The sequence below is a fragment of the Crassostrea angulata genome, chromosome 10 (genome assembly GCF_025612915.1).
Source record: "Crassostrea angulata isolate pt1a10 chromosome 10, ASM2561291v2, whole genome shotgun sequence".
In the NCBI taxonomy this organism is placed as follows: Eukaryota; Metazoa; Mollusca; class Bivalvia; order Ostreida; family Ostreidae; genus Magallana; species Magallana angulata.
The window spans coordinates 11,477,501-11,493,161 of record NC_069120.1 but is presented as its reverse complement, the minus strand read 5'-3'; the positions used below and the strand labels follow the sequence as shown (position 1 = coordinate 11,493,161).

Below are 15,661 nucleotides of genomic sequence, written 5' to 3'. Positions count from 1 at the left end.
GAAAATCTGATTATTTGAGCAATTCATGTTAAAGAAATAGCTTATTTTTCTTCTTCAGTCATTGTTTTAGTTGAATTAAAGATGTTTGCTTATGGCCTTTACATGTTTCACTGTTTTTCAGTGAAGTGGTTATTTTCTTTAATTAAATTTGTTTGTATCAATGTTTATTGTTTCTTTGTTCGGTTTCACTACCATGTGTTTTGAGATGAGAAACGAAACATTTTCCATGCGGTTTGATAAAGAAGAATCAACAGATTTTTCACGTAGTTGAAATTTTGTTTAAACTTGAATCTGATCTATCACCCAAACAACATGTCGGAGTGTTTATTGAGCAACCATTTCATCAGTAATAATGGGAGAAGCGGACCAAAATGTTTAAATTTCGATTCATAAATATTGTCAGGGGTATGCAAAAGACGAGAGAATTCGCAATACAGCTGCCTCATTATCATAATTGTTTGCCTTGTGTTTTAGTTCAATCAAAACAGTCCTGTCTTCTGCACTTCCTGTCATGTGATTTGATATTTCTTTGGTGTTCAAGAGAAAGCAAATATATAAGCATAATAATGAATTTACTTGCTGCAGGTACTATAACTATATAGATCGAGTTAAAACCTTTCGACTTTTAAAAGGTTGATAGGTTTTAACTCGATTTATAGTTACGGCCGGTACATGCAGTTTTTTTGTTAACATTCTGAAACATTATAATATAAGCTAGAAACTTTTTATAGGTTTTTATTTCTTCAAAACCTCCTGACCCAAATTTTGAAGACATATACCAGTAAATAATTATGACCAAACACCATTTACCAATAAATTGTATCAGTGATGGACTATTTAGACAGTCTCCTTATGACAATACAGCAATACTTGGTTTAATCATTATTCGGTGTAATACTTATTAATTATGATTGGTTATGATAGTCACTATAAATCTTCCACTTCCAATTCTTTACATTACCTGATATTTCAAAATATGTTTTAAAAAAACTTGTGAATGAATGAAAATGTGTGAAAATTCTCAATAAGGGGATTTTAAATTCATATTTAAGTTAAATTGGTATGGGACACCTTCATATTGTGACATAGTTCCTATCAAAATCAAGTATAATTTCATAAATGTTTTCTTTTCCGAAACTGTTACCTAACAGCGTAGTGCAATGGGTAAAAGTGTACACGAATCTGTAAGTCTCGAGTTCAAATCCCGCTGGGGGTTTTCATTATTTTTACCTTTTCAAAACTTTTTTTAACATATTTTTTATTTTAAATATTGTAATATCTTAAAATTCTAAACCTGTGAAAGTGTTTTGGTTATAACGTACTTTTATCCACAATTTGATATCGACAAATACTGCAGGTGTCCCATATACATGTACCACCTTAATGACAAATTTTGTGGGAAAAAAGTTTATAAAGTAATTTCTCAGGGGGTAAGGGGTGTATAAGATTTACTTCATAGTACCCAGGTTTATTATTCTCGGGGATTCAACGACTTGGCTGGTTGGGACATCCCCTCTATATTACTGGAGTAGTACTCTATATATACTATTACATTTATTCTAACTAATATTTTTCAATAATTATTTGGGGCCAGCCAATGTTTTGTCAGAATTTAAAAAAAATATTGCATACTTACGTTATTTAAGCTTTCTGGTAAAGAAAAAGAGAGACAACTGTCTCTATGAGAATATGAAAGATTTTGAGAGTTGCCTTTCTTGGTTCATTTTTCCTTAAAGCATGATGCATATTGTACATGGAAAGCTTCTAGCAGACATTCATCAAGAGTGTTAATTGCTATCTTATGATTTATCTAAGTTTCTTCATATTTGTAATTACCGGTAGTATTTAGTATATTGAAAAGTTCTGTGTTTTGCTTTGTTTCATCATTATATCAAGTAAGAATGATAATGGATTAGATGTGTATTTGAAAATTCAAGACAGTTAAGTTAGGGATAAAGTTGAAAAGGGGCTTTTTTATCAGTCTGAATTCAATATGGTCCTGCGGGCAAAGAGGCAACCTGACTCTGCATGAATGGATGACACCTGAACATTTATACTTCATTATTATGCAGAAGAAGAAATTGGAGACAGATTTCAATTAGAACCTTATTTGATTTATCTCAAAATTTTCTGAATAGCAGGATGTTTGAGTGAAGTTTGTGTTTTACAAAAGGGTGAATGAAGATGTTTAAAAGCTTTCATTCAAACAAAATTTAGTAAATATCTAACCTGTTATTATTCCACAAATGCATGTATTTTCAAGTGTTGTTGACAGATTTTTTCAAATAAAGTGTGATTTAAATTCTTCCTTTTTGCTAGGAAAATATTTGAAAGTAGATTTATTTCCTAAAACAAATCAAGAAATCAAACTGAATGGCTTAATTCTTTTCTTTTGCAACGGAAAACCAATAAAACAACAGTAACAGATGAATAATTTCTGTTGTGAGAATTTATCTCCTTATTTGCATAGAGTTTGCATTGACTTTGAGATAAGGACAGGGTTTCTTGGGGACATTCATCTTCAGTGAAGGAGTAATTTCAACAAAGAATTGGAAATGGAGCACAGAAAACACAATGATAGAACTAATTAAACTGTTCTCCCCACCTTTGATTACTGACAAAGTTTTTTTCACCAAAATGCTATAGCTGCTTTTAAAATCACTAGCTAATGGGTATTATTTTTCCAAAATTGTTGCTGTTCCTTTATTCAGATTTTGCTTTTTTTGGCATTATCATATTCCACACAAGTCAAGACTAAATATGAGAGGCTTGCTTGCTTATCTTTAGAAATGAATACATTTGTATGACACAACATTGTTTTTGTTTCTTGCCTCTGGATCATCTGTTGAGATCTATTTATAATTCTTCATGATCAATCTATTTTTCTTTGTTAAGATGATAATGCTCAATGTCAGAAAGGTATTGACTTTGGTAATCTTGATTGAGATTTTTATCATTAATACCTTTTTTTAAAAACTCTATCATTATCATTTTCATTATCCATTAGCTTCAGGCTTAAAACATTTTCTTATTGCAAGGGCAATGTTACTATGATACTTCTTTTCAATTTGTCAACCAAGTTTTATCAATACCATGCAAATCCAGCATCACAATTAAAAAGCCAATAAATTTTATGCCGTAAGCTGATGTTAGCTGACAGTAATTGTACACCAAGATATTTATAATAGAGGGGTAGATTGCAGAGCTTGCAAAAAGTCGAGGCAGTGCTAGGCAGACTTGTGACCTGTAGGTTTCGTACTTTTATGTTGCACATCATTGCAACTCATGTACCGGTAGTATATTAAGGTTGAAGTACAATCCCTTTCTAAACCACAGTTTAGTCATCAAAAATCTTAGATTACTAACCATAGACCAGAAGTTCCTCAGATGCCAGTTTGGGTGAACAATTTAAGAGGTCTTCATAATTGGCTATGGTTTTTTTTATGGTTAAAGAAGTTGGTTAATGACTGCAGAATGATAGTGCCCAGAACAATCATTTTGATTATTTCACATAAAAAATAAACCCTGGCATATTTTGTAAAAGGACTGCTTTACACAACTTACACAATACACTATAAGAACTACTGTAGATTCCTTTCCTTTTTGCAGGTACTTAATTCAGTAATCCGTTGTTTTGTACCGGGTAATTTAAAATCTAGAGTGCTAATATTTAATCTTTTGTTGTAAATTTCATAAAGTTCTTGACCAACTGTCAGAAAAAAAATTAAAATTTCCATGGGATTAACAATTGTCAGGAAAAAAAATAAAATTTAGGAGGGATACTTATCAAGATATTACTAGAGTATTAATTCCTCACGTTCAATTAGGAGTTACAATATTGTGGGCATCATCAAGTGTTATTATTGACGTGGGACTGGGTTATGAAATGCTATAGAGTTTCTGAGTTCAGAGATTATGTATATAAATTTAAATTTGTTTGTCATTAGTGGCATTCCCTGGTAGAGAATGAGTTAAATTGATGAAATCTGTCTTTCTGGTAATTTTTTGCCCCATTTGATAATCATTATAATGATTGAGTGCTGTCTGGCAGTCCTTATGACTTGGTGTGTGTTCTTAACTTTGTCTTCATGTAATGCTTATGAATGTAGTTGCTGAATTTTTATGTTCCTTAAGAAAATAAATCAACCAAAACCTGAGCTTCATCAACCAGTATTTATAGAAGGTTCGTGCACAATTGGTATAAATCTTTCCAATCTTCTTAGAAAATAAATGTCTTATTTCAGGTTTGGATAGAAACTGGATAATCTTATCAAAAAATGCATAAACAAAAAAATCACTCCATTGAAGATAGTTTCCATGTTTCTTGTTTTTCACTCTTTCATTTGCATCTCGGGTTGAATAATATATTCTATTTTGCTTATCATCTCTTGGCAAAGCAATTTCCTTAATTGCAGTCACATTTCAATTTTATTGCTTGCCTTAAGTCTTTTAGAATAATAAAACATACGGAGGTTTTCCGATTCCTGAAATGGAACCACCTTCCAATCCATAAACGAAATTAAGAGACATCCGGGCAAGGTAGATATCTCGCCAATCAGTTGTCTGTCTTCTCGTTGAGTTCCCAGGCAGGATTTATGTACACAAATTGGACAACAAAAAACTAATTTTATGTGGCCTGTCCTAGTGAGTGTCAGTTTTAATAATGTTAGAGTTTAAAGTTTTTCTATTTTTTTTTTAACCGCAGCATTTTTTAATCTCATCAGTTTACAACACTATCCAGATCCTGTAATTGTTTCATGCTTTAGATGCAGGAAAATTTGCCAAGGAAATACTAATCACATGAAGAGAGACAAATACGTACCATCATGAAAGGAAATGCAAACCAAGGAAAAGAAAAATGAAATAATTAACAAACAGGCATCCCACAGACAATATACAAATTATCAAATACATAACTTCTGCATCACTTCTTTAATTGCCATTTTCTGTCAATTGAAATAACATTTTCCATTATTCTGGTGATAAGAGTTATTAGTGCTTGTGATCTTTGTGTCTGTTGATTAAATAACCTTTCAACAACACCTAACTGAGGCATGCAAAAGATCAGTGACCCAATGATGATAGCTACCAGCTATGAGCACCAGCCCAAAACAGCTTGCATTTACAGTCAAAAAACAAATAATTTAGATTTCTCACCATAAATTCCAGTGTAATTATATTATAATGACAAACAAGGCTATATATATACCTAGAGATGAAGCTAAGAAAAATCTCAAGTTTGAATTTTCCATCATGCTTATGATATTTGATAGATTTGGTTACGTAGGCTCACAGGAATGATTGTTCTCTGCACTATATCTGGGTGTCCCGACATTATCTGTTCTAGTCCCGACACTATCTGTTCTAGTCCCGACATTATCTGTTCTAGTCTATGGCCGATGCTTAGCACAGCCTGAAGAGTTGAAGGGATTTGAAGTCTTTGGAAATATGAATGTAGTTTTATCTCCAATATTGCAGATGCTTGAGGGGTTGACCAATTTAAGGTTGAGTTTGGCATACCAGTATTGTTCATGAATCCAAGTAACTATCCTTAATTACATTCTCTCAACATTCTGAGAACTTTAACATCAACATCTTGTCTAGACTATTCTCAGAAGAGATAATATAGGTCTGTAAGATGGTGCCTTAATGGTTGATTTATGTCCTTCCATACATTTATATGTGAAATAATTTGATTTTGATTCTGATTACTTCATCATTTTTCCCATTTTGCATTTTTATGTGACAAAAATGACTTGACCAATGAATGACATATGCAGTGCATATAGCATTATTCTAAAAGTCAACTTTTACTGAAAGATAGAAAATTTTGTAATTACTTATTGGTTATCTTTTATTGGCTTGGATGGAATTAAGGGTATGCTTTCTCTGTGTACCATAATCAGATGAAGATCCAGTGAACTTTAGACATTTTCTCCTGTAGCAAAAGGTCCTTGAAGAGCTAGAATCCTTGTAAGCTGAAGATTCCCAAGGCATCTAAAGCCGAAAATTCATTTATGAAAAATAATGGGAATCGATCCTCCGTGACTCAGTTGGCTGACACAGTTTTATGGCTTTGTGTGCACCTTCTTCATGATAGAATGATGGACCCCATGATGGCCTTCTTAAAAGAATTAGTTTACTTAAGGAATGACAGACACAAAAGTGGAGAAAATTGCCTCCAGATAGAGGCGGGGACTTTTTGTTTGAGCGCAATTAATTCAAAGCTGCATCAATCATATCCGCATCCCCCTGCTTGTAGTTGCTGTAATTCACACTTCTGGAGAAATGTGGGGGATAATTTGGGCTCAATAACTCATTTTGATTATGAATCAGGACACAAAAGTGTCATTCCAATTTTGAACATTTTTGCTTTATTGCTTTCCTGAGAATGTCAACCTTAGTATTGTAAAATATATTTTAACTAAACAATTTTAAAAAATTTCTCCTCTAATGTATCCAGCACCTCACAAAATTTGTAATTTACAGTATGTTATTTATGAACACAACAAGGGTTATGATGGACTCTTCATATAATCCAGTAACTTGTTTTTGGCTGTAAATCTGATTGAACTTTCTTAAAACCATTGTACTGTTATTAATGTTAATTTTAATTTTGTCTTATTGCAGTATCACAATATAAGTGTAAATTTCATTCTTGTCTCATTGCAGTATTTGGTCAATCAGACAAGGACTTGGCCGGGTCTGAAGACAACTTTGATGATGACTCTTACTACTACAACAGCAGGCCACTGACTGATAGCCAGCAACAGTAAGTCTCTCTTGTAGGATTTATTGGTTATTTGGCCAAGCGGTGGGAGTTTTCAATGATTTCCAATAGGGGCTCAAATCTTGTGGGAGACAGCTCACAAGTTGACTGGCTTTATTGTCATTGTACGCACTGGAATGTCACTCTGCCAGGGTGATGCCTGAACTATAAACTGGTTGTAATTCTAGTATGAACAGGATTTGAACCTAGAAACTGGGAGGGGAAATTTGTGAAGGACATAATCAAGCTACAAGTGTTGAAGAAGTACTACATGATAATTAGTTTACACTGCTACAGTGGATGTACAAGTGTCTGGTAGAGAACTTGTGAATCCCTGCACTTACCCAAGCTGACGATATGTATACCTGAATGAAGTGCCTCTCTATTTCCCTAAGTGCAGTCATAAAATGCACGCAGAGCTTGACTTCATTAAAACAAAGACAAATACCCATCAAAATAGAAAAATAACATAGGTTTGCTTAATTCTATTTGTATTAATTTGTTTATCTTATTAAATAGAGTTGGAGAATTGGATAGAGCAGTTATCTATGTGTTAGGCAGGAAATCTATTACTAAAACTGTTCTGGTACTTGAATGGGCTGATAAATACTTGTGTTTTTTACAAGCATGTTCTATTTAAAGAGGAAACCAACATGATTTCTCTGGTACTTAAATGATAGCAAATGCACTGTCAGCTTAACACACACAAACACACACACAAGTACACATGAATACTTTTCATAACATATATATCACCAAACTAGAAAATACCACTACAATAAGACATACAACTGTCAGATGGTTTCATCTGTAGAAGTTTCGATGAAAAAGTTGATAAATTTCCTTTAAAGATCATGAAATTAATCCATTAAATTTGTTAAATATGTTTTTATTAGATTATGATTGAAAAACAATCAGTAGCTTAATAATTAGGAAATGCAAATCAAAACAACCCTTATTGAGGATATCTTTTACATCTAAAAAATCCTCATTGATATGTCTGAAATTATGATAAATCTATAAAGATTTAATCAGATTTTAAGTAAAACTTTCCTCAAAGAACGAAAATAGATAATGACTTTATTTCAGCTGCATATTTAAGGAGATTAAATTTATACTCATTTTTCTTTGTTTTAACAAATATATTGATTTTGCAGATAAATTGGGTTTTCTCTTTATAAATGCTTTATATGGTGACAGAACATCCCAAAATTACTGTTTGTGGAAGTGTAATTCTATATTAAAAGATTATATAAGTTAGAAATGGGAAAACAGTGAATTTTTGTAGCATTGATTTTTGATTAGCAGGCAGAAAATCCATTAGGCCCAAGGGTAATGTTTCCTCGCTTCCATCTCCCACTGGAATGAAAAATATCCAAGATTATTATTAATAAGGAACATATGAGGTTATTATCAAATCAAGTCCCTGTGACTAAACAGCTCTGACATTTAAATATAGTTTTACACTTTTATTCTGAAAATGTTTAGACATGATATACATCCACTGACTTTCACTTAATTTGGTCTTTGTTGACCTCAGATGACCTTGACTTGTTATAATCCAACAAAATTTATAAGTTCCATGGAATTTCATACACATATCATCTTCACTAAGTAAAAATGAATATAGTATAACGATAGACAATTGACCAAAACACCAAAAAAACATCTGAAATAGTACATTGAAATTTTCTTTAACATTTGGATGTGGGAAACTACATTTTAAACCAATAAATTGACACCAAAATAAAGATAAGAGTGACAAGAATAATGTATTAAGCCATACGTTCAGGAATTGAAAAACATGAAAGAGGTCAGGTTATCTGTTATTGAGGAGGCCTGTTTACACCAAGTGAAGCTGGTAAATCAATGAATGAGTGGTCCCCATCACCCAGTACACACAACAGCTTAGTATTAGACAGCCATCATTGACAAGATCCTGACTTCCTGCAACCATCTCTCATTCTACAGCTTTGTTTAAGTATAGCACTCAGAGAAAAAAAGAATTTACTACAAAAGTGCAAGTAAAAACAAAACTCAAAGGTCCATGCTTGCATTGTTTAATTTATATACATTGCAAATATACATAAACAGTTTTGCTCTCAAATACTCCAAATAGTTTCATGGTTAGTGTTTGATTATAAATTAATGGTTTGGAAGTTGACTTTTTCTACTTACATGCACATAGTGAAGTATTGGTGTAACTATCTTGACTCTTATAAATTAGCTGTTGAACATCTTTGCGAGAGGATCACAATAAAAAAATAAGCAAGAAATGTCAACACAAGAAGCAAATGATGACATTAAGCAAAATGGATTTCTTTTGCATCAATTTTGTTTTCACTCTTTTAGAAGAAGCTTCAAAATGAGATAGCTTTAAAAAGTTTTGCTGTATATATATATCAATATCAAATTTAAGATGTAGTATATACTGGTATATTTTTTGTGATTTCTTGGTGGAGACAAGCAACTGACCATCTGTAGTATACGTCTCATACTTTATTCACAATGTTTGTGCACAAAGCTCTTCACATATGTCACAATATTTCTTACACAGATGCTAATCCAGAAATATGATATTGAATTCTTTTTGCCCTAGCTTGCCTGTCATTTTATGCATAGTGGTATAAATCTTTATTTCTCAAAACACTTAAAACTTCAAAAGCTTTATCATGACAAATGTAGACTTGTAATAGTTGATGAATGGTTCTCTGATAATGATACCATCTTCCTTTCCTATGATGGATAAGCCCTGTCGGGGAGTCATTACTTAGGCCTCATTATTGTCTTAGACTAGCCATTGGAAGGTTCTGAAACACTAATTTACTGGTCCCTAACAGAGCTCAAGTCTTTAATCAAAAACTTCCCTGTGTTATTCAGAGGTTTAAATATCAAATGACATGGGAATAAAAAAATATATTGTGAAACTTTGACGGTCCTTGGAATATGTAAGCCAAGAATGATGTGTCAGTCTCGGAAATCACATGCCAGCTTACTCAAGAAGCTGGAACTAGAAAGTTATATTTTTAAGTCCAATTACATTGATAGGCACACAGAGAGTTCATTAAAGGTTCAAATTAGTTTCTGCTTCTACTAATTCAGTAGCCAGTAGGAGCTTTGCTCTAATGACAAAACTTCAGCAAGATAAAGCATGCTCTGCATCTCTTGAATCCAGAGATTGACTTGCATACAAAACACTCTACATTTTGGGCTAAGATTGGGATTAATGAAGTCCATTACTGAAATTGTTCATTACATTTAACAGTAAATAGATGTGCCTTGGCAATCACATTACTTACAAAATGTTCTTTATGTCATTTGACAGAGCCAGAAGTTCTTGCAAATGAAAAGTTACATCATGGAAGATAAAAATGCAAACTTTGGTTCCAAATGGAATATAATGTCTGACGTTTGGTTTATTTAACTATTTTGGTCCAATTTGTACCGTCTGTAAATGGTGTGACATCTTTTGAGTAATCATACTTTTTTCAGATGAAAGCTGTAAATGATTGTCTGTGCTGGATGAATTATTGGAGAAAGCACAGAAGACATTTCAAAACATTGAATGTATTTTGTTCGATAAAAAAATTTCCACTATCTGCACTGCAGTTTTATTGCAACACCGCACACTTCTTTTGTGTTGTGAAGAACTAATTTTGTAAATGATACAGGAATTCAGGGAGAAAATTACAGGCTTTGGTCAGATGAAATGGTAAAATTTCATCATACATCACATTTTTTATGAATTCTTCAAGATTGAATGTCTTTAATGATGCAAAATAAGATGGTGATTTTCCTTTTCATCTTGTGAAATGGTGTAAATTTGTATACAAGAAATGTAGATGTTTTTAAATATTCAAGATTTTAACTTGGTTTTAATGTCAAATTGTACAGGCAGATTGAATGATGCAGCAGGTTTTAATAGCAGACTAATAAAATTGGTAGAGTTTTTTTTTCAAAGAACACATGTAATTTTGTGCTTGAGCACATTTATCACTTACGAGTAATAAGGAGGAATAAGGAGGAAGTTTTAAACCCAGCAGTCCTGCTTGATCTGTGTAATCTTTATTTTTCCTCAGTGTACTTTAATTAGGTATTAATGTCAAAATTCATGCTGCATTTTGAGATCAACTCAAATAAATTAACCTCTCATTGGTAAAAAGACAAAAACTGGTTTCTAATTAGAGCCGCCTTAGTGAGTGTCCTGCAGCGACCTTGACATCAGTGCTAGCTTGGTGATCTTTTCCAGATTTGATAGAGATCAAATAAACCTCCAGCATTACATCAGCATTACCAATTTAACTCTGTGTGTGTTCTCCAATGCAGGGGTCTTCCTGACTTATCAATAATAATGCAGGGAAGATCGGGATCAGCAGGTTATTCTGTGTGTACCTCAATGGGATGTTACCTCAACTTAAAACACATGGATAAAAATACTCTAGTAATGGTATTTCCTGCAAATTTATGAGAGAGAAAATGAGAGTCCTTAACAAATAAAAAATGAATCTTCCAAGATGATTTGCCCTGGTATCTAGAATAATTAAAACACAGATTTTTTCCCCTTTTCAACAGAACTCAATTATATTTACTCTTAGAGTGTTGTTTCCTTAGGGAACCTGGTTTCCTATTAGTTCTCCAACCACACTCATAGGAAATATGTTGGTTTTTTTTTTGGGGGGGGGGGAAGTAATTTAGGTTTTGACAAGCATCAAACAAGAATCAAGAATATTTTCCATTATCATTGAAATCATTTCTTAGTGGAACAAGTCTTGAAATATTGGAGGAAAATTGAAATCATTTTAGAATTGTGAGGATCAAAAAATCATCTAATGTTTTCTGTTGTGTAATTTGTGCATCATTTTATCTGACTTGATGAAGACATAATTCTAAAAAGGATGGTTATTGTTTTTTAAACTCTTGAAATGCACCCGATATCAACTTTTAGTGAGAAAATTTGTATTAAACAAAGAAAAATTTGCACATTTGCAGTATCCGTCATTGAATAAGAGTTTGTTGTTTTTAACAACAGCCGTTGTCAGTCAGCGGTGATGATGAAGAGCTTTTTGTTGTCTGTTCATTTGGTGTTTGTATAAATCACAGGTAAACACTCTTTTCCATTACCCCCTGCTCCTAAAGTAAACTACAATATTGCCCTATTTTTTTCTAGCATCAGGTTTGCCTCCAGGTATTCTTTATTTTTCTAAGTAAATATAAAAAAAATTTCCCAACAATTTCAAAATGAAATACTATGCTAGAATCATCTTCACTAACCAAGTGTTCGATTGGTTTTCTTATCTCCATGATGTGAGAAAAACGAATCGGACCCTTGGCCAGCAAAGATGTGTGAGAATAAGAGAATGAAAAAAAAAACTTTCAATTTTTTCACTTTAAAAGGATTATAATTTCAAAGTTTTTTTCTAAATATACTTTCTGACAGTGATTTAAACCATCTATATCATTGTTTTAAGCAGATGCTGTCAGATATATAGTCGTTTACTTAACAATTTAAGTAACTAAATCATATTTTGTTATTTTCTTCATACCTCTTAAAACATGTCATCTGGAAAAAAAAAAGAGAGGAAATAATGAAGCATTAATTAAACTAACAAGCGTCACATTGAATTATTTCTTTGACCAATGTAGAAACATTTTGCCTTTCAAGGCGGTAAAGGGTTTCTTTAAGCCACACATACATTACCTATGGCAATGATAAACCACTGTTGTCAATGGCAGAGCAGGTGCTTTGACACATAAAAATGAGATGTAATTATCTAGGAAAAGGTGTTCTGCTGATAAAGAAATCACTCTGAATGTGTTAATTTGAAACACTTACCTAATGTCCATTAGGGTGAATTTTTTGTCAATCGTTTATTGAGGCTTAGACTGAAGTAGACAAGTATGACCCTTGTTTGATCTGATAAGTGTATCACCTCTAATTGATAATGATACTTCCTTTCACCAATGATATTGGGCTCTGTTTCCCTTCCCTACAGACATTGAGAAAATCAATACATGTATTGAACAAGATGGAGCAGAAGTTTCATCGGAAAATTTTGTTCCAAATACCTCGAAGTTTTACTTGTAATTAGTGAAATGGGAACCAACAATCTACAAAATTATCTCCAATTGGTCATGACCTTTAAACCTATTGATTTTCTTCATTGTAGCATGTTCTAATTGAGGTGAGGGGCTTTGGCATGTCTTCACCAATGGGGCCACTGCAATTGTTCACTATTGTGGCAGCACATCTGCTTGCAGATGGATGTTTTTGTCTAATCATCACCCAATTTGAACAAAACTGTCCCAAACTGCCTAGTGATTTGCCACCTTCTTCTCAGTATTGTATTTGAAACCCAGTAGTGTATCTCATGCACTCTGTGAGATAGCAAAAGTGTTATTTGATGAAGTCCTAATTGGAGTTGACTGGTAAAAGGGGATTATTAGGAGGTCAGCTGACAAGAATTTCCACAGACATGCACATTGATTAGTTATGTTTGGAGGGCAAGAATGTCATAAGCCAAACTAAGCCCTAAATTGACTACATAATCTCGCACATAAAAGCAATAAGCTACAAGACAAGCCCTAGTTTTCTGAAGATGAGTGATTTGGTCTTCAATTCCATGAACACTAGCTTTAAAAGTGAATTTGCAGCTGTTAGAACATTACATTCTTGAGGGAATAATTTGATTGAACATCAAGTCTAATCATCACCCAGTAAGTCCTCAATTTCCCCATATGACCATCTTGTTCATGGATGTCTGGGTTGCTTCCATGAGGGAACTAAAGGACAAACTACTGGATTGATAGGAAGAAATACATATTCAGCAATCTGAGATGTCTGAATTGATCTTTCTTGATATAGGTAGTGATTCATTTCGGAACAGAAATAGAAAAAAAAAATAACAGCACATGCATTTTGTATCTAACAATGCAAAGGTCTATTGCTTGGCTTATCATTTAATGATAACAGATTTCTGTCGATATTGTCCTCTAACCCAAGACTTACATTACAGAATCAACATTCTTCTTCATGTTTTCTGATTTACAAGGAGAAAAAAATCCCAGATTTTGCAGGAAGTAAAAGTTACAAACTCTTGTAAATAAAAGTCTTTTCCATCAAAACCGTCAACCCTAATGACTGGGTGAGGTGTGCCGGGGATAGGGTATCTACCAATCTACTTATAAATCTTTCATGTTGTTCTGTATCTGCACCTGTATTTATCGCCTAGGTAATCAAGAACAGGCGGCAGTCAAGTTCTTGCTGTAAAAGATATGTCCATCATTCTCCTCCAGGTCTGCTAGTCTGGCTGCCATTTGCTTTTGCAGACAGGAGCCTTTTTTCCTCTATAGACCCAATCACAGAGATTTATGGCCTAGCTTTACCTTCTGACTGCTGCTAGCTGGCTCACAACCATGAAATTCTGCTGCTTGTGAAATGGAAATGATCAAGTTGTCCAACAGTTGTGTGTGTGCAGTGATTTATGCCAGGGTTTCGATAAGACAGTAGATATTTATTACACACTTAGTTGAATTTACATTCAATTTGCCAATTCTTCTATCATTTATTTATTTCTGCTAAAATTTATCATGGATTTGTTGAATATTTGTATTTAAAAAAAGAGAAGAAAAAGAAAGAAGCATTTGGCATGTTTTGCAAATAGTATGAGAAGATTTGTATTGTATGACAGATATTTCAGGCATTTCCAATTGGTATATAGAAGGTTAACTTTATCCAACTTTTAGCCCTATAAAAGCTTTTATTATTCAAATCGGAGCAATTTCATTTCTTGGTAACACATTATCATCACATAACACTTGCTGCTCGGCCATGCAATGGTAAAAATTCAGTAAATGATTATGGCAGGATAGAGTCTCTCTGTTGTATTATTTGCATATCAGTTTGTTTCACAAGATTGACTCCAATAAAGAGATCTTTGGTTCTGATTGTTTAGATGGTAAATGTGTTTCAGGAGGGGTATTTGTACCTTCATCTCTAGGGTATTTGACTCTATACCTCTCTAAGTGCTATCACTATTCCCAGTGATTTTTCTTGGTACGTAAGTTCTAAGTGCATTGATATTGCCAAATCATAGGTTCATTTATTGCATAATAAATGGCATCATAGCTGAGACCAGAATCTATAGATAATATCAATGAATAAATCAATTGTAAAGAATTTTCAATGAATGATGAAGTTTATTGCATGAATCTAAGGTTAATGGGAACAAACTCAAAACAAGGTGACAAAGGTCAGATGAAATAAAGTCTCTCTGCATCTTATGTGTCTGAAACTTGTTACAGAACTATGATTGGTATCTTTTTATCTCCTAAATGTCACTGCTGAAGAAAGGGTTTTGTGTGAAGTCTTTGGCTTTCATCTGCTCCCATACCTGTCTTCCCTCCCCTAGCTGTAGCAAACAAACTGACGGGGGTGTTGATTTGTGAAAGCTTTGTCACAAGTTGTACTCTGCACATGTGGATCCGAGTCCAGTGCAATCCCCATGCATACTCCTGGTCTGGGGATAATTAACAACTATTCATTCATAACCTCAGCATGTCGAGAATGTCAGACATTTTCTTGCAGTTTCGAAGGTTATTGAACCATTTTAACAAAATGGGAGACTATACTGTTGGCAGATTTGTGTGTCCTTCAATCATTACTTTAGATGTGAAAATTAAACAGGAATCAAAGATACCATGCAGCTAGAACAGTTAGTTAGGATTTCCAATAATTCAATAATACTAAGATACTATTTAGTTGTCCTCCTTTTTACCATCATTCAGAAAGATTTAGCAACACTATTTGATGCTGTCTAATGAATTTTATATTGGTCCTGGTTCAACATTGTATGACAAGCAATCCTATCTAAGCTATATGTTCTATGCCAATAT

The 15,661-nt window shown here is 33.2% G+C and overlaps 1 protein-coding gene and 1 long non-coding RNA gene across 9 annotated transcripts in view; one reads left to right on the top strand and one right to left on the bottom strand.

The window, feature by feature from the left end:
• The window catches only part of LOC128167521 (inactive tyrosine-protein kinase transmembrane receptor ROR1-like), an 83,503-nt gene that overhangs the window by 41,996 nt on the left and 25,846 nt on the right, over window positions 1-15,661 (top strand). For all 8 annotated transcript variants that reach the window (XM_052833292.1, XM_052833295.1, XM_052833290.1 and 5 more), the window contains one exon: window positions 6,673-6,772. In XM_052833292.1, the coding sequence (XP_052689252.1) occupies window positions 6,673-6,772 (100 nt within the window). The remainder of the gene's footprint in view (window positions 1-6,672; window positions 6,773-15,661) is intronic.
• On the bottom strand, window positions 6,828-14,847 carry LOC128167533 (uncharacterized). The gene is made up of 4 exons (XR_008241244.1): window positions 12,603-14,847; window positions 12,313-12,329; window positions 11,064-11,182; window positions 6,828-8,128 (listed from the first exon to the last, which is right to left on the bottom strand). It is a non-coding gene; the product is annotated as an uncharacterized LOC128167533 (long non-coding RNA).